The sequence below is a fragment of the Crocodylus siamensis genome, chromosome 3, assembly GCF_052110815.1.
Source record: "Crocodylus siamensis isolate JL-2025a chromosome 3, ASM5211081v1, whole genome shotgun sequence".
NCBI classification, from domain to species: Eukaryota; Metazoa; Chordata; order Crocodylia; family Crocodylidae; genus Crocodylus; species Crocodylus siamensis.
The window spans coordinates 217,706,335-217,730,500 of NC_143397.1; the positions used below are offsets into that span (position 1 = coordinate 217,706,335).

Below are 24,166 nucleotides of genomic sequence, written 5' to 3' on the forward strand. Positions count from 1 at the left end.
GAATAGAATAGATACCTTTATGGCTTTAAACAAAAGGCAAGGGTGGTTGCAGAGCTTTTTCAGAGCTCCGATGCATATCAAATGAGGACTATTTTCTAAGACCCCTTGTAGGCAAGATTTAACAATGCGACAACTAAGCAGTTTTCGATAGAGTTCAAGCTGCAAGGCTGTTGGTCGGCAGAAGAGTATGCTCTCCTTTTTTGGAGGGAGAAATTTGTTTATGATATCTTGCGTTCTTCTTAGAATAAAGAGTCTAGTCAGACGAGTTAGCTCTGCTGCTCTTCTCTCTCCCAATTCCTTTTCTTCCTAATATAACAGACCAGATTAGTTATACATTCTAAAGCAGCTTCCATTACATCACAATTCTTTTCTATATGATTTTTAATCAAGCGCTTGTGAACAGTTTAGTGGTACCTCTTTAGTGATCAGTTCCTTTTCAACCATATTGGCTAGGGACAGACATTCAGGCTGAATTGATTCAATCTTTTCAAATTAGTCTCACCTGGCTAGTTGAATCAGTTTGTAACTGTACAGACACCCCAGAAATTCAGGCACATGCCTCAGGCTAAAAGCTGGGGGGTGCTAGAGCAGCCCTCCCTTTCCTTCCACAGAGCTAAGCTGAGGCGGGCATGGCCAGGCCCTGGCAGGATGGCCTTTCCCCACCCCTGACCAGCTCAGGAGGGAATTGATAACACAGTGTTTATCACCTTTAATTCAGTATTTATCACCCCATTAAGAAAACAACACAGAGACATTACCAACTACCCGCTGATTCTGCCTTTGTCTTGTCTGCCACAGCAAGGACCGTAACCAGCATGTGGTCTGCTAGTTAATGATGAGAGGTGTATGTGTAAGGCAGAGGAGACAGGGAAATCCCTGCTTATCAGGGAGTGGGAAAGGAAGGAGGGGGAGTAGGGGAAAGCCAGGCAGATGCCTGCAGTCTCTGCCGAGCTCCAACCAGGGAGCAGAGGGGAGGGGCCAGCTCTGCTGTAAAACAGAGAGTCCCACCCAGCCCAGAGAGCATGTCAGGATGTTGGGGGACTCTGGTTTAACTTAAACTAGCAAGGGATCTGGGACAGACGTTGCATAAACCGGTTTGACCCATTAAGTTTGTCAAAAGGCAAGTTTTAAAATCAAACTAAGCAAAGTCCCCTGTACACTTGATTCTAGAATAGTTCTCTTAAATCACAAATCTCACATACAGAACATCATTATAAAAATAAAGATTTTCTCTTCAAAGATGCATTCTAGAGCCAAGGAGATTTCATTAATTATTGTTATTAGAATAACAATTAGAATTATTGTTATTACAATAAGAGATGTGTCAGATGGAGTACTGCCATTATTTCATAGATTTCATAGATTTCATAGACATTACGGCTGGAAGGGACCTTGGGAGATCATTGAGTCCAGCCCCCTGCCCAAAGGGCAGGAAGTCAGCTGGGGTCATAGGATCCCAGCAAGATAAGCATCCAATTTACTCTTGAAGGTGTTCAATGTAGATGCTTGAACCACCTCTGCTGGCAGACTGTTCCAGACCTTGGGGGCTCGGACAGTAAAGAAATTCTTCCTTATGTCCAGCCTGAAACAGTCTTGCAGGCGTTTGTGACCGTTCAACCTCGTCATCCCTTGGGGCGCTCTGGTGAACAGACGTTCCCCCAGATCCTGGTGGTCACCCTTGATAAACTTATAGGTGGCCATCAGATCACCCCGGAGCCTGTACTTTTTTAGGCTAAAGAGTCCCATGGCTCTCAGCCTGTAATCGTAAGGTTTGTTTTCCTGACCTCTGATCATGCATGTAGCTCTTCTCTGGACTCTCTCAGGCTTCTCCACATCCTTTTTGAATTGTGGAGCCCAAAACTGGATGCAATACTCCAGCTGCAGCCTCATCAAGGCCGAGTACAAGGGGAGAATGACGTCCCGGGATTTGCTTGAGAAGCAGCTATAGTTGCAACCCAGTGTTTTGGTGGCTTTAGTAGCCGCAGCATCGCATTGCATTTCAGTGTTAAACAACATCAGGTTCTCGTCCACCCATTTGCTGAGCCTGTGCAGTTCAGCCTAGATCACCCACCTATCTTCTGGCATGGATGCTTTGCCCCAAAGTTTGGTGTCATCAGCGAACTTGGCCAGTCCACTCCTGACTCCAATGTCCACATCGTTAATGAAGATGTTGAACAGTATGGGTCCCAGGACAGAGCCTTGAGGGACCCCACTGGTCACAGGGCACCATGATGAGTGACTGCCATCAATCACAACCCTCTGGGTCCGACCGCGAAGCCAATTTCCCAGCCAGCGGATCGTGGTGGAGCCAAGGCCACAACCGGCCAGTTTGGCCAAGAGGTGATCATGGGAGACCAGATCAAAAGCTTTTTTGAAGTCAAGATATATGACATCAATCTCTTCTCCCTTGTCCAGGTGATAGGTCACCTGGTCATACAAGGAAATGAGATTGGTCAAACAAAACCTACCAGCAACAAACCCGTTCTGGCTGTCCCTTAGAATGTTAGCCTGGGCCAGTCCATCAAGGATGGCCTCCTTAATAAACTTTTCTAAGATCTTCCCCAGGATAGAAGTCAGGCTAATGGGCCTATAGTTAGCCGGATCCACTCTCCTCCCTTTCTTGAAGATCGGCACCACATTGGCCTTCTTCCAGTCTTCGGGCACTACACCAGAGCGCCAGGAGTTTTCAAAGATCTGTGCCAGGGGCTGGGCTATGACGCTCGCCAGCTCCTTGAGTACCCTGGGGTGCAGATTGTCAGGGCCAGCTGACTTGAAGGTATCCAGCTTCTCAAGGTGTTCCTTCACGAAGTCAGCATTGATGGAGGGTAGGGGATTCCCCTCACCCAGATTTCCCTGTCCCATAGCAGGCATGGGCATCCCATGTGACTGATGAAAGACTGACGCAAAGTACCTATTTAATAGGTTGGCTTTTTCCTGGGCGTCAGTTGTCAGTTGCCCCATCTGGTTTAGCAGGGGTCCAACATTGCCCTTGCTTTTCCTCCGGCTCCCCACAGATCTGAAAAAGGACTTTTTGTTGTCCTTGATGCCTGAAGCTAGTTGGAGTTCAGTTGCAGCCTTGGCTTTCCTGGTTTGCTCCCTGCAGGACCGGACCAGTGCGGAGTAATCCTCCTTGGAGGTGAATCCCATCCTCCGTCCTTTGTAGGCTTTCCTTTTTAGACACAGTAGGTCCGCTAGGTCTCTGGAGAGCCAGGGGGGCTGCTGTGCCTTCTTGCTGCCTTTCCTTTGTGTTGGAATAGATTTAGCTTGTGCACTGAGGATCGCTTCCTTGAGAAGCAACCACTCTTCTTGAACTCCCATCTCCCTGGGGTCACGGTCCCTGAGGGCCTGACGGACAAGCCTCTTGAGCTTCTCAAAGTCGGCTTTTCTGAAGTCAAGGACTTCTGTGTTGCTGACTGACTTACCAGCTTTACAGCGGATGGTGAAGGTGATCAGCTCGTGGTTGCTGTCACCCAACTTCCCATCAATCACTAGGTCGCTGATTAGGTCGTCCCCCGTAGCCAGTACCAGGTCAAGCAGTGCTTGCAGAATGCCATTTCTACTGTGGTAGACTCAAAGTATGTTCCAGGATTCTCTGATGTATGTAGCAAAGCTGTGCTCAACTCTGTAGCACTGTGCAGTAACGATAAAGGAATGACACCATCATGTGGCAATCTTATGGCTCCTAAAATGTGGAATGGGTACCAGTGGCAGAAAGGGTGGAAATCATATTTCATGAAAAGAGAGGAGGTAGATTGCCACTTGTCTTTCTTAATCATTGCCCTAGTGGAGCTTAATTACCATACAAAAAATAGGCAAATGTTTCCTACAAAACTGTTAAAATAATGATACGGTGGGGGGAGATATAAAATGGCATGGAAATAGACATTCTTCTGGGGTTTTGAAGCATCAAGACTTATTTAGCACTTGTCATTGTGGCCCTATAGAAATATAGAAAAATAGGGTAGAAGGGACCTCAGGAGATCATGTAATCTCACCTTGTTCAAGGCAGGATCATTCTACCTCTCATCCAAGTGTCCACCTAACTTGCTCTTAACAACTTTCAAAGTTGGACATTCCACAACCTCTCTGAGTGATCTGTTCCAATGCTCAACCACTCTCAAAGTTAGAAAGTTTTTCTTAACACCCAACTTAAATTTCCCTTGTTGCAATGTATCCATTTATTATATGGACACATAAAAATGAGGCCCAACCACTAAGCATTCAGTGAACTAAAGCAACGACATTTTAAACAACAGTTTAAACTGGGTTTATATTATCTGACATCATTCATTTGATAATCCACAAACAAAATTATTCAGTAAAACAGGTGTTACCATAACAGGCTGTAACAATCAGTCAGGTCAACATCATCAACAAGAAAATGGCAGAGAAATGCAATTTACTTAGAGTCAATGCAATCAGGGAGTCAAATATTTGGTCTATAGGCTGGATCCAGCTGCAGAACTGTTCCATCTGGCCTGCCAAGCTAACAGAAGTTGGGGGAATGACCAGGGAGAGAGAGGGCCTGCCACAGAATTTGTTGCTGAATATGGCCATTGGTGGCAGGAATGTGAGCAAGGGCCATGCTGACACAGGCCCACTTCCCCAAAAGGCGCTTGGGTCCATCGCTGCCAGACCCCATTCCACCACTGGGCCCATGGATCTGGCCTTGGAAGAGCCCCTATGGTCCAGATCCATCCCAGGGTGAGTCTAACACTTCTGTATTAAATCAATGGTCCAGTGAGTAAGCAGATTCCAACTTCAAGTAGGTTCAAAGCGTTGTGGCACCTATATATTAAACGTATGTCACTGAATAAACAGTGTTGACTGTTACAGAGTCACACAAATGCACTGTGGTTAAAACATTCTGCACTTTATATAAACCTTAAAAAGTCAAATAATGATATTTTACTTTAATTTCAAATAAGAGGCTGAAAATTTTGTTGCTGCTGCAGGCCTCAGCCAAATTAAAATATTAAAATATCTATGAGTTAATTTGGTGCTCCCTGTCTACATTCCAGAAGGGAAAAAATGAATTGGAGTTGGACGGTACAGCCACAAAAGGACACACACAGTGAAAACAGAGACCCCCATATATGACGTGTCTGGGATGGGGATTTTAGAAGGAGACACAGAAAATGAGGTACTTTTGAAAATCCCAGCCTCAGTTTATGCATTAGTGAAGAAAAACAGTCTAAGAGTATGTCTACATGGCACAACACAGGATTGTACAGAGATACTCTTTTTGGCAGGGTATATTAGCTTGTGAAGTGCATCAGAAAAACATGGTTCTACAGCTTTAGGAATTTGAGTTAGCTTGGGTATCTCTCATGGTATTGCACTGCACTGCTGGAAATCAAAGACAGGGTTTGAACTCCCGTGATGTTGAAAGGCAACTCTAAAGTATAACCACACAAACCGTAGGAGATGTGGATACTTGATGCACAAATAGAAAATGAAAAACTCTCCAGTGTGCAACTGTGGTCACCCAGAACGGACCATGGAACATATAACAACTCAATGCCTGATCCACAAATATCACAGCGATACACTCCGCTGCTCCTAATGCAATTGTCTGGCTCAACCACCTAAATGTAAAATTATAGTTGCTGTTCTGTATCTGCATCAACCATAAGAAAGAAGAAAATGACTGGGCTGCGCAGGCATAACACATATTATATTTTATTTTCTAGAAGATTAATTCTATACCAAAGTTATATTCTGTGCCTGTAACCTTGTTTTAATACTGTACCTTTGTTGCTGAAGGCTCTCGGGACTGGATAATGGGTTCCTCATATATTTTTCTAAATGTGGACAAAGGAGCAAGTATCCCAGGATTTACAAAATCTATTAATGCATAAAATTCTTGCAGGTCATTTTGTATTGGAGTACCTAGATGGAGAAAAAATAATTCAGTGTGTTTTCTGTACATTTATGAATCTTTTCCTTACATTTATAATAAGTACACTTGTCAAACAGGGTTTAAAGTTCTCAAACATGTATTCAAAGATAGGCATTACATTTCTGTATAGCTTATTCTTAGCACTAGATTGATCCAGACAATTTAGAATTTTTAATTTGTCCACTGAACCAATAAGATAGTGTTTCTAGTTATTGTGACCGACCAAACAATGCATTTGTGGTTTTGTTTTACCTTACATTTTTATTTTTCTCTTTTTCCCATTTCAAAATGGTCTATTTGATATAGTTTAGGTTTTGCATTTCCTTGAAAAAACTAACATATGAAGTCGCTTTGTTTCTAAGGTTCTTATTTTGAAAAAACAACAGCATCTCCTGTAACAATTCAGGTTATGGCTTTTTTCAGTGCAGGACAAGGGTTTCTCTCAATGCAGATAGTTTTCTTAAATTAATCAAAAAAAAACAAGAGCCAAGAAATTAAGGTTTTGGTTTTTTAATATATTTTTACCATCGTTCCAACAAAGGTCTCTCAATACATTTATATCGTACTATACTATGTACTCAGTGCTGTTTCATGTACATCCAAAAGGGGTGAAAAAAGCAACATTCACACACTCATAGTTTCAAAGGTTTCAGGGTCAAAAGATACTGTTCAGTCATCTGATCAGATTTCCATAGATCATTACTTTTCACCTCTTTGCTCCTGTATTGTAGCCATTACCTCCAGGGATGACTAAACCAGAGCTCCCTAAAAGGCACTGAGTCTCGAAATGAACACTCCAAGACATGGAGAATCTACTACTTCTCTTAGTTGCTTGTTCTAATGGTTAATTATCTTGTGTTTCTATCCAGGGATAAGAACCCAGATCTGCTTCTACTCATTTAATTACATTGGTTCCAACCATGATTTAGTTTAAAAGATGAGGGACCATTAAACATTTTAATGGACATTTTTTCACTAGTATAAGATAATATTTTAATTAATTATAAGAACTTTCATTTATTTAGGGCCTGGACGCGACACATTTACACTGGTTCAAACTTGCACATTTTGTGTATTGAATTAAATTACCTTGGAATCCAGGGTGGATTGTTTTGCAGCAATCCCAGGGTAACCACAGAACAACAGATAGCTACTTCAATCAGTTTAATTAAATCAATTTCCAAACCAATTTGTTTAAATTAATACAACACAATATAATGTGTCTGCCTCAGATTCTTCATATAACAGATCCTAAACTGCTGGACTGGCCTAAAAAACTGGACAACTTTTGCTATATTGTTTTTGCTTTAAAGTAATCTATTTAAGATTAAGGCCCCCATTTTGTGAGACAGATTACATGCCTAGCACCTGTTGCCAGAAATTTCATGCTACATTTCTGAACAACTGGCATTCTCTTTTACTTACCAAAGCTGGCCCTTTTAGTTTAACCGTAAGTTATTATATTATTCGTAATATACTTACCTGTAAGAATAATTCTCTTCTCGCAGGACAGATTGACAAGAGCTGTAGTAGTCTTAATGGAGCTATTTTTCAAACGATGCCCTTCATCACAGATTAAGAGGTTAAATTCTATAGTCTGAATTAAGTCAAAAGAGCGCAGCAGCATCTCATAACTGATTATCAAAACAGAATAAAGTGGGGAATTGATAAACTCTTCTACTTTGTGATCCTGTAAGCATAAATAAAAGTTTTTAAAAAATCACATAATAATTCTATTTGGAGCTCCTGTTTCTTAATTACCTAGTCTCTGGAGAATTTTTTCCTGTGGGACACAAATCATTTCTCATCTCCAAAGGCACTGACTACCCATTCCCTCTTAATCTGCAAAATATATACGGAAATTTGACATGGCAAAACATAATATTAATGGCCAAGCTCATTGTCAGCTCATTAGTTTTCTGATACTTTACATCTTCTGACAAAGTACATTACCATAGTGGTAAAAACCATACACTCTCTGTAACATTTTCTTAGCCCTGGTCTTCTGGGTAAGCTTTCACTGGATAATTATAATGGAAATGATGAAAACAGATTACCAACTCCCTTTCAGTGCATGCTGGGATACAGTTTTGTGCGTGTGTTTGTGATAAACGTTCTGCCTACCTAAGACTCCCCTTGTAGTTTTCAGTTCAATAAAACACTCACAGAATCATAGAGAAGTAGGCCTGGAAGATCTCTAGAGGTCATTGCCAGGGCCAAACCAGGCCTAGCGCAGAGGTCTCTGGGAGGAGGCCAACCTGACACCCCAAAGAGGGGGTCAGTTTCGCGGAACCCGGAGGCTATGACCTAATGCATCTGTTGCCATTTGTTAACACAGAAAAGGGGAACTGCCCTAAACCGACCCTCTGGCCTGGAAAGTGCCAGGCCTAGCAGGATGCTAAGACAACAATTCTAATTTTGAAAAATAACTGCCTGCAAAAATGAGATAATGGCTTGGCTCTAATCCCAGAAAAGACAGTAAGGCTAAAAGTGAACTCCCCCCCTGGGGAAGATAACGGGGAGAGGAAAGGTACTTAAGATGAGTAGAGTTGGGTCCCAAGTGGAACTGCTTCGGGGAGGACAAGGCTGAGGACCCAATAAAGGAGGCAGTCTCACCAACCTGGATGCAGGGTGGGGTTCCTGAGACCTATCAGGTAATAACAGGGGATAGGGTGTGAAGTGCCTTTCCTCCAGCCTGGTGCGCCTGCAGCTCAGAAGCTTGTTGTAATGATTTGTCTGTGTGTTATTGATTTTTCTTCATAATAAAGAAATTGGATTTTACTTGTCATGTGACTTGTGGGTTACTCACCTACCCCTGCTGGGTGTGGGTTACTCACCTACCCCTGCTGGGAAGGGAGGGAGCCCCTATCAAATGGTGGAGAATGTGAGCAAAGACGACCCCTCTTTGAGATGGCCTGGCCAGCTGGGTTCAAGGAGTGGGAAATATGTTCACATGCCAGGTGAAAACGATGAGTCTCTCTGAACTTAGTAAGAAAGTGCATCCGTGGTCCCCCTCCAGAGTAAAGGACCTCAGGTCCCTTGGCGCGGTGGAGGGAGTTTTTGCCCAGTGGCAGACAGGCAGAAAACCTGGGAAGACGGCATTGTTAGAAGGTGCTATCTCTTTGTTATGGGATCTGGTGGGAGTCTTGCCCTTAGAGGATCCAAAGTCAGAGGAGGGGCAAGAGGTGGTGGTGATAAGCCTGTTCAGGGATCAGAATGACTGGCTGACCATCCCTCCTTCTGCGGGAACAGCGGTAGAGACAACTTCAGTGGAAAAGCCAGAGGTAAGTGCAGTGGTGAAATCCAGGGTCTATCAGGAGCCTAACAGCCAGCCCACCGGACAGGAGTGGGAGGTGGTTCCTTGGAAGCCAACCGACCTCCAGACTGAGCTAGCCACTTGGATAAAAGATCCCAAGGAAAGCAGGGAACTGTGGGCTAGCAGAGTAGCATCCCAAAGATTGGATAAATTTTTCGCCCCCCAAGAATCACAGGCAGTGCTAGCTAAAATTTTTCCGGGAGAATGGTATAAGACACCCCAAGCCCATATGATGTTAAATCCTACCTTAACCGGGTATCATGCCCATCAGTTGATGACCTTTGCAATAAAAACATTAGATCAGTGGGAACTGTCCCGAGACCAACATGCAAGAGAACCAAAATGGGTAGACTGGGGAGGAGCTAAACGCCAAATGAGTGGGGACGCATTCATTGAAGCAGTGAGATATGAAATGTTGGGTAATGACCTGTTGAGTATAATAGTGGACGAACCTCCTTGGGCAAGCACCCTTCGTAAGGGGACAGGTCCCTTGCATGGCCGCTTCATGCAACGATATGATATGTGGAAGAACCGTCCACTGAAGGACGTAATCCAGGGATTGCAAATGGTAGTTAATTTGGCCGGGGAGTGCCCAAAATCAAAGCAAGTGGCAATAGTAAAAGGAATTTCAGCAAAGGTGAGGAAAATTCCCTACTGACAGCTTTGGATCAAGCTTAGGAAGGCGGGCGTCCCACTAGAACAAATTGATGGAAGCCCACTGGTGAGTTGTACAGGCTTTGGAAAGAAAAGAACCTTGGGGAGAAGGATAAAACCTGCTACGAAGTTGTAGCTGTCACCCTAAGTGCCCCCCAACTCCCCCCACTGAGAAGCCTGACAGTCGAACCGGGCTGTATCCTGATTTGAAAAACCTGCTCCTAGATCTAAATTAGACGGCCTCAGAGAGAGGAAATGAGGGACACCCCCTCCCTCAATCTCAATCAGGCGAGTCCCTGGGGATTCTAGGGAGTATTTATTTGCTCAAATTAAGATTCAGGGGGCCCAGGTAGCAGGGTGGTACCTCATGGACACAAGGGCAGAAATCACGATTTTTCAATGGAAGCACCGCCCCCAAGGGGGGCGCCCTGGTGTACTAAAAAGGAGTGGGGGGGGGGCAGTCTGGGGAAGAGAAATTGAAGCAGAAGTGAAGCTAGGGAGGCAAGAATGGAGAAGGGAGTAAAACTGAGTTGAAATGGAGAAGGGGAAGATGAGGGCGGAGGAAACATCAGACTGCCAGACCAAACAGCACCTACAACTACAGCCCAGCCAAGACCAACGAGCGAAGTGAATAAACAGGTAAGAGATAGGGGCCAGGGTAACGCTGGGACTAGGGGTCAGTACACACATCCACAGGAGGCCTCATATGCCTCTACACAAACGCTCATAGTATGGGTAACAAGCAGGAGGAACTCACCCTCCTGCTGGCTGACACCAGCCCGGACAAAGTGAGGATTATAGAAATGTGGTGGGACGCAACGCATGATTGGGCGGTGAATGTCAAGGGCTATAGGCTGTATAGGAGGGACAGGATAGGAAAGAGAGGTGGGGGCGTGGCACTCTATATTAAGGAGGAATACCCATTCTCGTAAATTAGCAAGGAGTCAGGGGAGGGGCACTCTGAAGTGCTTTGCGTTAGAGTACAAGGCAGTCAAGGGGAAAGAGACTTAATGGTGGGAGTCTACTACAGACCTCCCAACCAGGGAGAAGAGCTTGACCAGGAATTCTTGGGTCAGCTCACAGAGGTAGTGAAGGCTAAGGATGTGGTAGTCATGGGGGACCTCAATTTCCCGGACATCTGCTGGGAAGAACAGTCAGCCAGGTCTGAACGCATACGTAGGTTCTTGGACAGAGTGCAGGACCTCCGTCTAACCCAGGAGGTGCACAGCTCCACCAGGGGGGACGCCTTCTTGGACCTAGTGCTGGGTGATGACCTGGTGAGGGGGCTGCGGGTGCTCGACCACCTGGGCAACAGCGATCATCGCCTCCTGGAATTCACCATCCAGCACAAGGTGGCAAAGGCATGCAGTAAGGCAGTGGCCCTAGATTTTAGGAGGGCAGACTTCAATGAGCTAAGGAGAATAGTCGGGGAAGCACTGAGGTCCCGGAGGGGAGGGGAGCCAGGTGTCCAAGGAGAGTGGTTGCTCCTTAAGGAGATGATCCTCCAAGCCCAAAGGAAGGTAATCCCAACGAGGATCAAAGGGAGCAGGAGAACACACAAGCCTCCGTGGCTCACCAAAAGCATCTGGGAATGTCTCCTTGCTAAAAAGGAGGCTTACACCCAATGGAAAGAAGGGGTCATCACCAGGGAGGGCTATTCTGTAGTTGCTCGGGGATGTAGGGGGGTAGTTAGGAAGGCCAAGGCAGAGATGGAACTGGGACTAGCTTCCCAGATTAAGGACAATAAGAAGTCCATTTTTAAATATGTAGGGGGTAAAAAGAAGGTCCTGGATAATATGGGGCCCTTGCAGGACGACATGGGAAACAGTCGTCACACCAGACAGCAAATCTAACATGTTTAACGATTTCTCTGCCTCCATCTTCCTAAGTAGGGACCAGAACAGCCACCTCCCTGCTGGACCCCCCTGAGGCCCTGGGGGAGGCACACCTGGGCCACGGGTTAGCGAGGATTTAGTTAGGGAGCTTCTGGAGGGGTTGGACGTATTCAAGTCAGCCGCCCTGGACGATCTTCACCCTAGAGTTCTAAAGAAACTGGCCGAGGTCATTGCAAGTCCCCTGGCACAACTTTATGAGCACTCATGGTGCTCTGGTGAGGTAACGGAGGACTGGAAGAGGGCCAATGTGGTCCCCATCTTCAAAAAAGGCAGGAAGGAGGACCCGGGAAACTATAGGCCAGTTAGTCTCACCTCAATCCTAAGCAAGCTGTTCAAGAAAATTATGCTGGCACACATCCAGGAGGGGCCAGCAGGGGACTGCATGCTTAAGGGCAACCAACATGGGTTCATCAGTGGCAGCTCCTGTCAGACCAACCTGGTGGCCTTTTACGATCAGATCACCAGATCATTAGATGCAGGGGTAGCAGTGGATATAATCTTCCTGGACTTCCGGAAGGCTTTTGACACTGTCTCTCACCCCGTTCTCATTAAGAAACTGGGGGGGCTGTGGTGTTGACACCCACACAGTCAAATGGGTCGCCAACTGGCTGATGGGCCGCACCCAGAGGGTGGTAGTGGATGGGTCCTTCTCAACCTGGAAGGACGTGGGCAGTGGGGTTCCGCAGGGCTTGGTCCTCGGGCCTGCACTGTTCAACACCTTCATCAGCGATTTGGACGAGGGGGTAAAAAGCACCCTGTTCAAATTTGCTGATGACACTAAGATGTGGGGGGACATGGGCACATTGGAAGGATGCAACAGGCTACAATCAGACCTAGACAGGTTACAAGGGTGGGCAGACGAGAATAGGATGGGCTTCAACACAGACAAATGCAAGGTGATGCACCTCGGGAGGAACAACCAGCACCATACCTACCCCTCTTGTCAGCATGGAGGCAGAAAGGGATCTGGGGGTCATCATTGACTCCAAGATGAACATGGGTCACAAGTGTGGAGAGGCAGTAAGGAAGGCCAACCGCACCTTGGCATGCATCCACAGATGCATCTCGAGCAGGTCTAAGGAGGTGATCCTCCCCCTCTATGCAGCACTGGTCAGGCTGCAGATGGAGTATTGCATCCAGTTCTGGGCGCCACACTTCAAGAGGGATGTCGACAGCATGGAGAGGGTCCAGAGGAGGGCCACTCGTATGATCAGGGGACAGCAGGGCAGGCCCTATGAGGACAGGCTGCGGGACCTGAACCTGTTCAGCCTCCAAAAGAGAAGGCTGAGGGGGGATCTTGTGGCCTGTTATAAACTAGTCAGGGGGGATCAGCAGGCATTGGGAAAGTCACTGTTCCCCTGAGCACCACCAGGAGTGACCAGGAATAACGGTCACAAGCTGGCAGAGGGTAGATTTAGGTTAGGTATCAGGAGGCACTACTTCACGGTCAGGGCGGCTAGGGTCTGGAACCAGCTTCCAAGAGAAGTGGTGCAGGATCCTACCCTGGGGGCTTTTAAGAGGAGGTTAGATGAACATCTTGCTGGGGTCGTTTGACCCCAGTATTCTTTGCTGCCGTGGCTGGGAGTCGGACTAGATGATCTGCTCAGGTCCCTTCTGACCCTAGAAACTATGAAACCCCTTGAGACCCGAAGCTGAACAGGGAGTAAGTGAAATGCTTCAGGGGCTACTGCAAGCCGGGTTGGTGGGGCCCACTATCTCTCAGTGGAACTTTCCCTTATGGCCCGTGCGTAAGGCTAGTGGAAAATGGAGGATGGTGAAAGACTATCGAGAAGTAAATAAAAGAACAAAGAAATTAGGTCCAGTAGTAAGCACTCTGTCTGAAATGTGGGACGCAGCCCAAAAAAGCAAACGCCTCCCATTTCACAGCAATTGACATTTCAAATTGTTTCTGGGCAATCCCCGTATGTACGGGAGGATGATCAGGATATTTTTGCTTTCATGTTCAAAGGAAAACAGTATCGGTTGTTGCGCCTACCACAAGGGTGGTGCAACTCACCGATCTTAGCACACCAACAAGTGCAAGAAGCACTTGAGTCCCAGCCACAAGTTCAAAGCTACATGGATGATATAGTAATTCAGTCAAACACTGCCGAAGAGTGCGCGGATATTTCTCGCAGGGTGCTGCAGACTTTGGAGATGGCAGGGTTCTGAGTGGATCCAAAAAAGGTTCAATGGGTACAACACTCGGTAAGATACCTGGGAATGCAGCTAGACACCCAGGAACAGACCAAGGAGGTATTAGCCGAACTCCCCTCACCCTGCTCTCTGAAAAAGCTGCAGTCCCAGTTGGGGTGCTGGGCGGCAGTTCCCGATTTTGCGGCTTTGGCCCACCTGCTGTATTAAGCACTAAAGGTCAAAGGTGAGCAGTGGGAGTGGGGGATGGAAACCGAAGGACTCCATCTGGAAATGCTGCAGGCCATATGGGAAAGCCCACCTTTGCTCCCTCCAGATCCCAGCACCCCTAAGTATTTGGAGGCCGGAGGCCGGGGGGACACCATCAGAGCAGTGCTATACCAGCGAAGCCGACAAGGATGGGACAAGTGGGAGTTGTTGGGGGCCTGGAGTCGGGTTCTATCCAATGTTATGAACCTTTGCAGAAAGAAATGTTGGCAGTGGTTTTTGGATAGGAGAAGGGAGAGAGATTTGTAGGAGATGCTCCCTTACGGATAAGAGCATGGCCTGGGATTTTGGTGGCTTTAAAGAAAGGCCCACCTGCGGAATCTCCACATCAAACCCGATAGCTGAAGTGGAGTTTGTAGTTGTCAGGATACCTGCATTGGGAGGTGGGGGGCATGCTAAAAAAGCCAGTACTCCCATAGTTAGAGACCCCTACAGATGGGGAGATCATAAACCCCATAAAATGTCCTGACAGTTTCGATCTGGCCAACCCCCATGCTCTGTTTACTGATGGGGCAGGCTGAAGGCCCAGTAGCAACTTGGGCCTGGTACTGCCCTTTCTCGGAGGAATATGGGAAGGGGGACTTAAAGGGGAGTGCCCAGTTCGCAGAATTGAAGGCAGTGGAAGAAGCAATTGTTTATGGGATCAAGCAGGGTTGGAAAGAAGTGAGGGTATACACCAATAGTTGGGTATGCACAAAGGGGGCTAGTGAGTGGATTCCCTATTGGGAGAAGGCTCGATGGCACATGAAAGGTAGGCCAGTTTGGAGAATGAAGGATCAAATCAAAATGGCGATCCAGCATGTGGCCGGGCATCAGAAAGATGATTTGCCAGAGGCTTGTTGTAATGATTTCTGTGTGTGTTATTGATTTTTCCTCATAATAAAGAGTGGCACTTGGGTTTTACTTGGCGTGTGACTTGTGAGTTACTCACCTACCCCTTTTGGGAAGGGAGGGAGTCCCTATCAGTCATCTAATTAAATCTCCTGCCCTGAGGTAGGATCACCCCTATTCAAACTATCCAATGCAAATCTATTGTCTAACTTCCTAGCAAAACTACACAGTCAACCCTGTCACAAAACCCAAGACATAACACCCTGATCTTCCACAGGTAAACCAAGGGGACAACAACAGCCAACATCCTGCTGCTGCAAAGATTGTTAATTATACTCTAGAGATCCCAGGAGCGGGCCAGTTACAGAAGAAGGTAAAAACAGCCAAAGTCCACCATAGGATAAAATCCCTTTCTGAGCCCAAATATAGTTATCAGTCTGGCTCTGAGCAAAGGGGCAATACCCCCTAGCCGGGAACCTCTGCTTTTAAGTGCCAGCAGAAGCATGGTTACACCTCTGTCAAACTCCCCAGCCTTCACTGCAGCCAGCCCCCATGTGCTTCTGAGGAAGGCTTATAAAAACTCCTGACATGTAGGAGCAGGAGGAGAAAAAAAATCCCTCCTGGCCCCATGCAGCAACAGCAAAGCCCAGAAGAAGCCCAGAAGCATGAGAAATACCCATAGTAGAACACAGTCATAGCTACATCTAGATCCCTGACCACTCACTGTCTATCCAACCTTTTCTTGACCACCTCTGCTGATGAAAATTCCACAACTTCCCCAGGCAATCTATTCCAATGCCTCACAGCTCTAACAGTGAAAACGTTTTTTCCTAATATACCACCTAAACCTAACTTTGCTGCAACTTCAAGCCATTGGTCCATGTTCTACTCTGTGCAGCAAGACAGAAAAGGCATTTTCCCTCTTCTTGATGTCAGCCCTTCAGGTACTTGAAGACTTATCATCTCCCTTTTTAAAGCACCTTTCCCACAAGCTGAACGTACGTTTCCTTCAACCTCTCCTTGTATGGCTTATCTTCCAAGTGGACTGAAGCATGGAGTGCACACAATGCTTTATGCTCGTAGTGCAAAGACAGAGGAGAGGCAGGATACAAGTATGTAGTACAGAAGCTACTAATTAAAAGCCTCTGAGCTCAAATGTATAAAGGACATGTACTTATGAACTAGCATTTGAAGAAGGAAGTTTAACTGGAATATTTTATTTCATTAGAAAATATTAACATTAAATCTTCTGTTTAAATAGAAACTTTATTTTCATGAATCCTCAATGCTGAATTGAATTTTACCCAATTCCATTTTCAATATAAATCTCACCTGATCAACCGGAAAGACTTTTATCCTTTCACTTCCCAGCCACTTTTGAAATTCATATTTCCAGTTCTTTACCAGACTCCCAGGAGTGACAATTAAGACACGCTTTATTACAGGTTTGTATCCATAAAGCCCCTGACGCAGGAGAGTCCAGACTAATGAAATACACTGCAATGTTTTTCCTAAACCCATTTCATCAGCAAGAATGGCTCCAAACCTGTCACCAACTCTGTAAGAAATAATCACATTGTAGTAAGACTTTAAAGTAAATCCTATAATTATCTGTAATGGGGTTTTGGGAATCTGTTTTTAGGTATATACAAATATTTATTTTTACTGCAATCAGTGGTACTTTTTCATTCAGTTAAACCAAAGAGATTCTTTTTGCTTATATAAAACTTGTGTTCATTACTAAACTTGCATATTAAACTTTCAAAATGTTTATTTTAGTTTACATTCGCACATACTTTAAGAAGCTTTAAATAAAAAAAGGATGAGAAAAATGTAGAAAACAAAAATAGTAATTTTTCAGCAGATGATATATAAAGCTATGCTTATTCTTCACTATACATTTCTGAAGTATCAAGAAACAGTGCACTTTGCCTTTGGTCAGGAGGTATTAAAGTTAAAAAAATATTCAGGTCTTTCACATGTAACATGGATATACAAAATGCTCCTAAGTTTTTGTGTGTTTGCTTCAAACAAAACTAAAAGTTAAGACAATTAAAATGAAAACAAATATCCTACCTCATTCCCATTACACATTCATACAGAAATACAATCCCTTCTTTCTGGTGTGGTCGAAGATGATTTACAATGTAAGGATCCACAACTACATCAATCACAGGTAAACCAGCCTTATTGAACATCTGTTGGTGACTTGGGTTTGGACGTGGCATAACTAACGAATCTTAAAGTTCAAAACGTACAAAAGATGTTGTAAGAGATCATGTGTTTCTACTTCCTAACCATAATATATTGTTTTTCCTACATAAGGAAAAATTAGAGCTGTTTTGTTATACATGAATATCACGATATACTCGGGTCCCTCTATGCGAGGGCTACATTCCAAAAAAAACATTATAAAGTAAATTTGCATAAGGTGAATCCATTATTACATGTAACATATCAGCCTCACTCTACTCTCCTCCCTTCCCCCCCCCAACCATGACAAATTCACACAGTACAATAACTGCTGCAGGGAGAGGTTGTGAGCTCCATGCTGCAAGGAGCAGCATGCACAGGGGGTGCATCACAGCGCAGTGTGGGGCGGGGTGGAGAGGCACCCAGGGGAGGGAAGCAGGGCAGTAAGGAATGCTGGCTGCTCGCTGCTCCTGGCTCTGCCCTGCTTCCCTTCCCCGGGTGCCTCTTCAGCCCAGCGGGTGTGATCTAGTGTGGCTTGGAACAGTGGGGCTGCATGCTTCCTGCTGCACCAGGTCATGCCTGCTGGGCTACGGAGGCACCCAGGGCAGGGAAGTGGGGAACAGCGGGGCTCATTGCCAGCTGACTTTGCATAAGATCAGATTTTTCTTGCACAAAGCGAATTTCTGGTATAAATAAGGTTGTTGCATATAAGTGAATTCGCACAAAATGAATTTGCACAAAGAGAGGCCCCGGGTGTAATTCTGTAAATAATAAAAATCTTTACACCTTAAAGGATTCCAAAGTGCTTTACAAATTTATTGAATATAAAATGCAACACACTGAAAAGGTTTGAAATAATTTTTTACATAACATACCACTCCACTATTCAATTTTAGATTACTACTTGACTGAATATGTAGCATGAACCAAGGAGGCTATAAGGGAGTCACTGAAAGAAAGTTATAAACCAGTGGTGCCAAACCTTTCCCCACCCTCAGGCCGGATGGACAATGCTTATTCTGTCTGCAGGCCATACTGTCAAGGGAGCCATTCTGGCATGTGGAGCAGCAAGGCGGAGCCTGATCCAGTCACCTGGTGGGAAGGGGGGTGTTAATACAACATCTACACACTTGGCTGCTTTTTTCCAAGTCTACATATCCTGGCCTGGCCCCGATGCAGCTATACAGTGTAAAAGGGGCATAGCCCAGCCCCGCGGGTGGGATGGGCAAGGGGACATGGCTCAGGCTCTATGTGGTTTTTTGGGTGGGAGGTCAAGGCCCAACACCAATCCAGCTATGCAGGGCTTGGGAATCTGGCAGTAGCAGAGGGGCGGCAGTATTAACTTGCCATTACTCCCCCACCACCAAATTTTCTGATCTTTGGGGAGCTCCCTGGGCCAGATACAAAGGCTCTGTGGGCCACGTTTGGTCCACAGGCCAGAGGTTGAGCACCCCTGATTTATTAAACAGTGGCCTACTTAAGCAGTAATCCTTCCAACAAAATATTCAGGTTTATAACTATGAAGAGGATATCCTCTGCTCCATCAGTAGGGACAGGTCTGTTTTTCCAAGGATGTGAAGGAGGAAGAGAAGAAATCACCAATCAGGCCCCATGTAAAGGGGCTTGGGGCTATTGAAGAAAGGCAGCCTATGCTCCTAGAGCATGTAATGAAAAACTAGTAGGGTAGAAGATGCATAGACACAGAGGGAGCATGTTGTAAGTGATGTAGACTGTTTTTCGCTACTGAGGCCAAGCCTACAACCAGAAAGTTTCACCACCAGAACTTTTGTTAGCTCATAGCTGCCAGCATGGTTGTGTTACTGCAACATCTACACACTTGACTGCTTTTGCCAGTGCTACATAGCCTCACTGTGAGGAGCTGTGTTGGCTGAAGACAGTCCCCCATGAGTAAGCAGCTTACATGGCAACTGGAGCACATCTACACTAGTGTTTTGCCAGAGGCCATAGAGGGGCTGGACCTGATGATCTCATGAGGTCCCTTCCAGCCCCTAACATCTATGAATCTATGAAAAACTCTTACACTGTTTAAGGAAGTGTTTTTTATAAAGGTGTCAGAAAAGGTGGGTATTGCTGTCTTACATAAAAATGTATGGGCACATGCAGCCTGGGGACAAAAAAAGGCAAATTCTGATACCTTTGAGCACAAATGAGGCCTCTGAGAGAAGGAATAAGCCAAAACTACATGACCTAAAATACAGGCTTGGGAAAATATGCCATGCAGGTACACCTTGTCTATGCCTTATACTTGTTTTTGAGTCACTCTGGGCACCTGTAACAGCTGATTTTGAAACTTCTGAAGGGTCCAGTCCCGACTGGGCCTGCTGACAGGTTTGTACCCAAGGAGTAGTAACCAAGGTCCTGTCCTAAGAATAGGCAGGTCTCCCTCCACAGAGAAATGGAAGCCTCATAGGCCTGACACTTATGTGGGTCCAGACACTGATACTCTAAGAAGGGTCAGTGAAGCAGCTAATCTGTAAGAACTATTTTACCCATCACTCATGATGAGCAGTCATCTTTGTGATGGTCTCTAACCGATTTTTTTAAACACACACATACACTTTACTCCTACCCCATAAACTCTAGAGAGAGTTACTACTGAGCAACACAAAACAATGAACAATCTACCTAGCACTCCCATAGTCAAGCTATGCGAGTGGTTATGGGTCCCCAGTGCTAAAGGGTCCTTAACAATCCCAATTTCCACAGGAGTTAAGAGAGCTCAACTTATAGGAGGAACTCAAATCCCTCTTAAAATCAGACCCCAAAAAGAGAAAGAATTGAAGTAAAATCCAAGTGGTTTCACACAGCAATGCAGAAACACAGACAAAATGCAGCCAATTCTGGGGCTGAACTTAGCAGCATTGTGCAACAACTTAGGGCAGAAAATAAATACTGCTCTTGAAACCAGAGAGAAGAATTTTGGTGGACAAACTATAATAAAGGTCTGAATTAGACCAGAACATTGGGCTATGAACAATTCTACTCTTACAAGGAGTGCCATGATATCCTTTATAACTACATGTGGTTGAGATCTATTTTTTTGTTTATACAGAGACAAGAATGAATAAAGTGAGGAATGCTTACATCAGAGGACAAGTGAAGGTAGTGGAAGTATCTAAGAAAGTATAAGAAAGAATGGCATGGTATGGGCAAAGGGGTCCAGAAAAAATATGTGGGAAAAGAAGATACCAAAATGGCACCACTAGGGGAGGGAGAAGAGGAAGACCGAAGATGAGATAGAGATATATAATAGAGGGACATGAGAGAGATGGAGTTGCAAGAAGAAGATGCATACAACCGAAAGCCAGTGGAGAACCAGAATCTGCAACAGCAACCCTGTTTAGACGGGACAAGCAAGGGAAGAAGAGTTTATACAAGGACAATGGGGTGGATAATTGTAGACAGTTAAATCCATTTGTGAAGACCTTACCTCAGGAAATAAGCTATAAATATAGGAAATGGAATATGATATTAAAATGCAGTGTGAATGTTAAGTGACACTTTAATTGTATTTTGTAAATTAAAATGCATATATTGCTTCGTTTGGTGATGACCATTTCAATAAACATTTTCTCTCATCTGAAAGATGGAATCTTTGTGAAATACTGCCACTAAGAAGCAGGCTGTTCCACTGGCTCTTTAGCAACAGATGGAAGAGTAACACTCATTCCCGCAGCTCTCCTCTTCAAGCTCTCACCCAATCTGATACTGTGCAACTTGTGAGACCTGATGGGATCACAGCACAAAGCAACCGCAATGTTGTGTTACAGATCTTTTTCTCTGCAGTGCATATTTCACTGATTTGGACAGCTTAAATACTTTTTATGTTTGTACACTGGTGGCTCTGAAGGGCAATATCTCTTGGGAACAATTCTAACTCTGCTTAACCTCTTCACCACTGTTCTTCTATTACAACTACTATGCTGCTCTGTTCTGCCAATACTCCAGTAAACTCAGTAGAAAGCTGAAACTCCTCTAGAACAGGGGCTTTCAGTAAGTGTACCCCCGCATCCAGGCAGCTGGATGCAGGGGGAAGGGGAGTGGCATGCAGCTGGATGTGGAACACGACTTCGCCCCACCACCCCTGAGTCTGGGCAGCTGGGCGGTGCCTGTGCAGCCTGCAGAGGGGTGCCACTGCCCTCACCCCATTCCAGCCCTGCTCCTGGGAAGTGGGAAGGGTAGTGATTGGCAGCACTCTGCCCCAGCTTACCTGTGCATACCCCTTAGAGCCTTCCTGCATACCCCCAGTTGACAACCCCTGCTCTAGAACATAATAAAAGTTTTATTCCAATAAATTCATTTTACTTGGCAGGGCTCTTAGCAACTATTTTTTTTTAAACAGACATCAATAATAATTAGGCAGAACTGCTGTGTGACTACAATGTGTGGACTGTTTCTACATGCCAATGACACAACCATTGTCTTGTGCTTCACAGAACACCTGATGCAAAAGGATAACTCTGTGTACTATAATACAGCCCTGTTGTAGTGTTGTTGGTTAATCCCACAAGGAATGCCAGATTCTTATTTCAATACTTCAAGAACTTTAACATTTTAGCCATGTATTGAACTTTCCTAATACAGAATAAAGAATGATTCAATATATTAAAGAATTCTAAAACTTACTTGGTGCATTTGGATCATGGCGAGGTTTGTAGCTCTGGGAATCTTTGAGTAAATTTTCTTTAAAGCTGGATTTGTAAACATTTCTGATGGGGGAACAGAATGGCTTCATAGTAGTTTGTGAAGAACCAGGTGGAACTGTAGTAGAAGTTGTGACACCAGACTGAAAACACCTGCCACTCTTAAAGTCCTCTGCTAAAATTACACCCATCACTTCAATTTCTTTTCCTCCAACCATCAGTGTTTGTCCTTCATTAAGACTTTCCAGGTCTTTAGCTTTATATCCAGTACCTAAAATGAGATTCAGTAATCAATTAGGACAACACAATGGGTACTGTTTTCTACCATCAGTCCTGTATTTTCTCATATACTACATGACTTTAAATAAGATATATACCTTCTTTTTGGAAGGCAAAATGTAGAAATATTTTTTTTTCCAGAGTCATGGCTGAGTGTGACATGGAGGAAGCTCTCCTACAAACAGAATATCCAGGAAGTGAGGCATCCCAGAAAACAATCTGGGTGAGGCAGCAGGAACTTCCTGGTATGCAGGACAGCAATAAAGTTGGGTCCCAGACCCTTGCAAGGGCAGCAGCAAGACTGCTACTTCTGTACTGTAAAAATTGTTTACATCAGTGGCGCACAACCTGTGGCCCGTGAAGTTCATCACTTACATGAGCTCACTTACGTCAACATGACTCCTGCTGAAGCTCTGATTGTGCAGTGACCTCTCTGAGCTCAGCATCATGTCAGTGCAGGTTCTGGCCAGAGCCACTGGTTTTGCATGGCTCTGGAGCCCAGGAATTAAAGCAGGGGTGGGTAAAATGTGGCCCGCAGGGCCCCTAAAAAATTGAGAAAATTAATATTTATCTGCCTCTGGCTTCCTGTCATGAGGCCCTCAATAGCTTGCCAAAACTCAGTAAGTGGCCCTCCACACAAAATATTTGCTCACCCCTGGATTAAAGGATTAAACACTGCTGCCATTTGCCCCATCTTTTCCCCTGCTGCTGAATTCAGTAGGGAAGAGGGGGACAGGGAATGAATGCATAGGTGCTGACACTAGGGACACTCGGGGGCTCAAGCACCCATTGAAAAAAAATTAGTGGGTGTTCAGCACCCACAAGCCATGTCAGGCATACCAGCCTGAAGTAACACAGTGCTTCTTCTGGGTATGCTCAGGGCTTGGTGTGGGAACACAGAAAAACACTCACCAGCAAAAACCAAAATCAGCGTGGATGAATAGCAGTACCATTAACATCCTGGGCTCTAGATCCATGCTAAATAAGTGGCTCTGGCCAGAGCCCACTGACATATCAAAAAGTTCAAAGAGAATACTGGGCCTGGAGAGCTCCAGCAGGAGCCAGGCTGACATGCAAGTGAGCTCAAATTGCTCACTACACATGCTGCATACAACCAAAGGAAATGTGGTCACACCCCTCCCCTGCCCTAACCCTCTCTTGGCCATCAGCCCATTTCTGATTTTATAATTTGGCTTGCTTGTAAAAATAAATAAATAAATACATTGCGCATCACTGCTTTATAAGTTCTTGTAAATAATCAAGTATTGTTTCCAGACCACAGCCTCATCAAGATACTACAGACGGCATCAAGCAGCTTACTTACCCTGAGCCAGCTCAATTGGTCCTTGAAGCACAAGCTACAGTACTCAACCAATAGCTAGGGCTGTGAGAGGTTTAACATGGGACTGACTACACCCTTTCTGCTTGCTGTGGCCAAACAAGCAGCAGAGATTAGAACACAGCATCTGCTTGCTCCTGTTTCTACTCCAGCAAAGAAAAATCAGCTTCCCTGCTTAGGACATGCACCCCAGTTTTGGAAGGCTGATTTGGGGGAGAGGAAAAGGGCATGTGTTGTATATTGTTTTTCTCATGTCCTGTCATTTCTTCCAGCACCTGAGCTGGCTCACATATTTCTGCATGGCAATTACATTGTGCCATAAAGACATACCTGGAGCCTCAAATAGTTAATGGTAGAAGCCTTTTCACTTAAGGTGAGGACAATGCTAAACTCCACACTAAATGAGGTAGTCAAACACTAAAATAACCCAAGAGAATTATAATTAGAAATGCTGCCACAGTGATCAAAAATAAAACAAGCAGTTTGTAAGGAAACAACTTTTAACAGTCTTAGTGGTCACTATTTTCCTTTTTAATTTAGCTGAGGGAATGAGACTATGGGCTGAACTTTGGAATAGCTATATTTTCTTGCAAAACAACCAAACTGAATTTTTAACTTCCTACAGAGAAATAATAATGTCTCCAAGCTTATTCCTGAGCATCATGGAATACT

At 45.0% G+C, this 24,166-nt stretch overlaps 1 protein-coding gene across 8 annotated transcripts in view; it reads right to left on the minus strand.

Annotated features, from left to right (window-relative positions):
* RAD54B (RAD54 homolog B) overlaps window positions 1–24,166 on the minus strand; it is a 121,955-nt gene that overhangs the window by 14,597 nt on the left and 83,192 nt on the right. For 7 of the 8 annotated variants that reach the window (XM_090040347.1, XM_090040346.1, XM_090040345.1 and 4 more), the window contains 6 exons: window positions 21,860–22,147; window positions 17,096–17,258; window positions 16,352–16,577; window positions 7,385–7,592; window positions 5,753–5,892; window positions 16–306 (listed from right to left, as the gene is read on the minus strand). In XM_090040347.1, the coding sequence (XP_089896473.1) occupies window positions 16–306; window positions 5,753–5,892; window positions 7,385–7,592; window positions 16,352–16,577; window positions 17,096–17,258; window positions 21,860–22,147 (1,316 nt within the window). The remainder of the gene's footprint in view (window positions 1–15; window positions 307–5,752; window positions 5,893–7,384; window positions 7,593–16,351; window positions 16,578–17,095; window positions 17,259–21,859; window positions 22,148–24,166) is intronic. The other variant, XM_090040350.1, reaches the window with a different exon arrangement.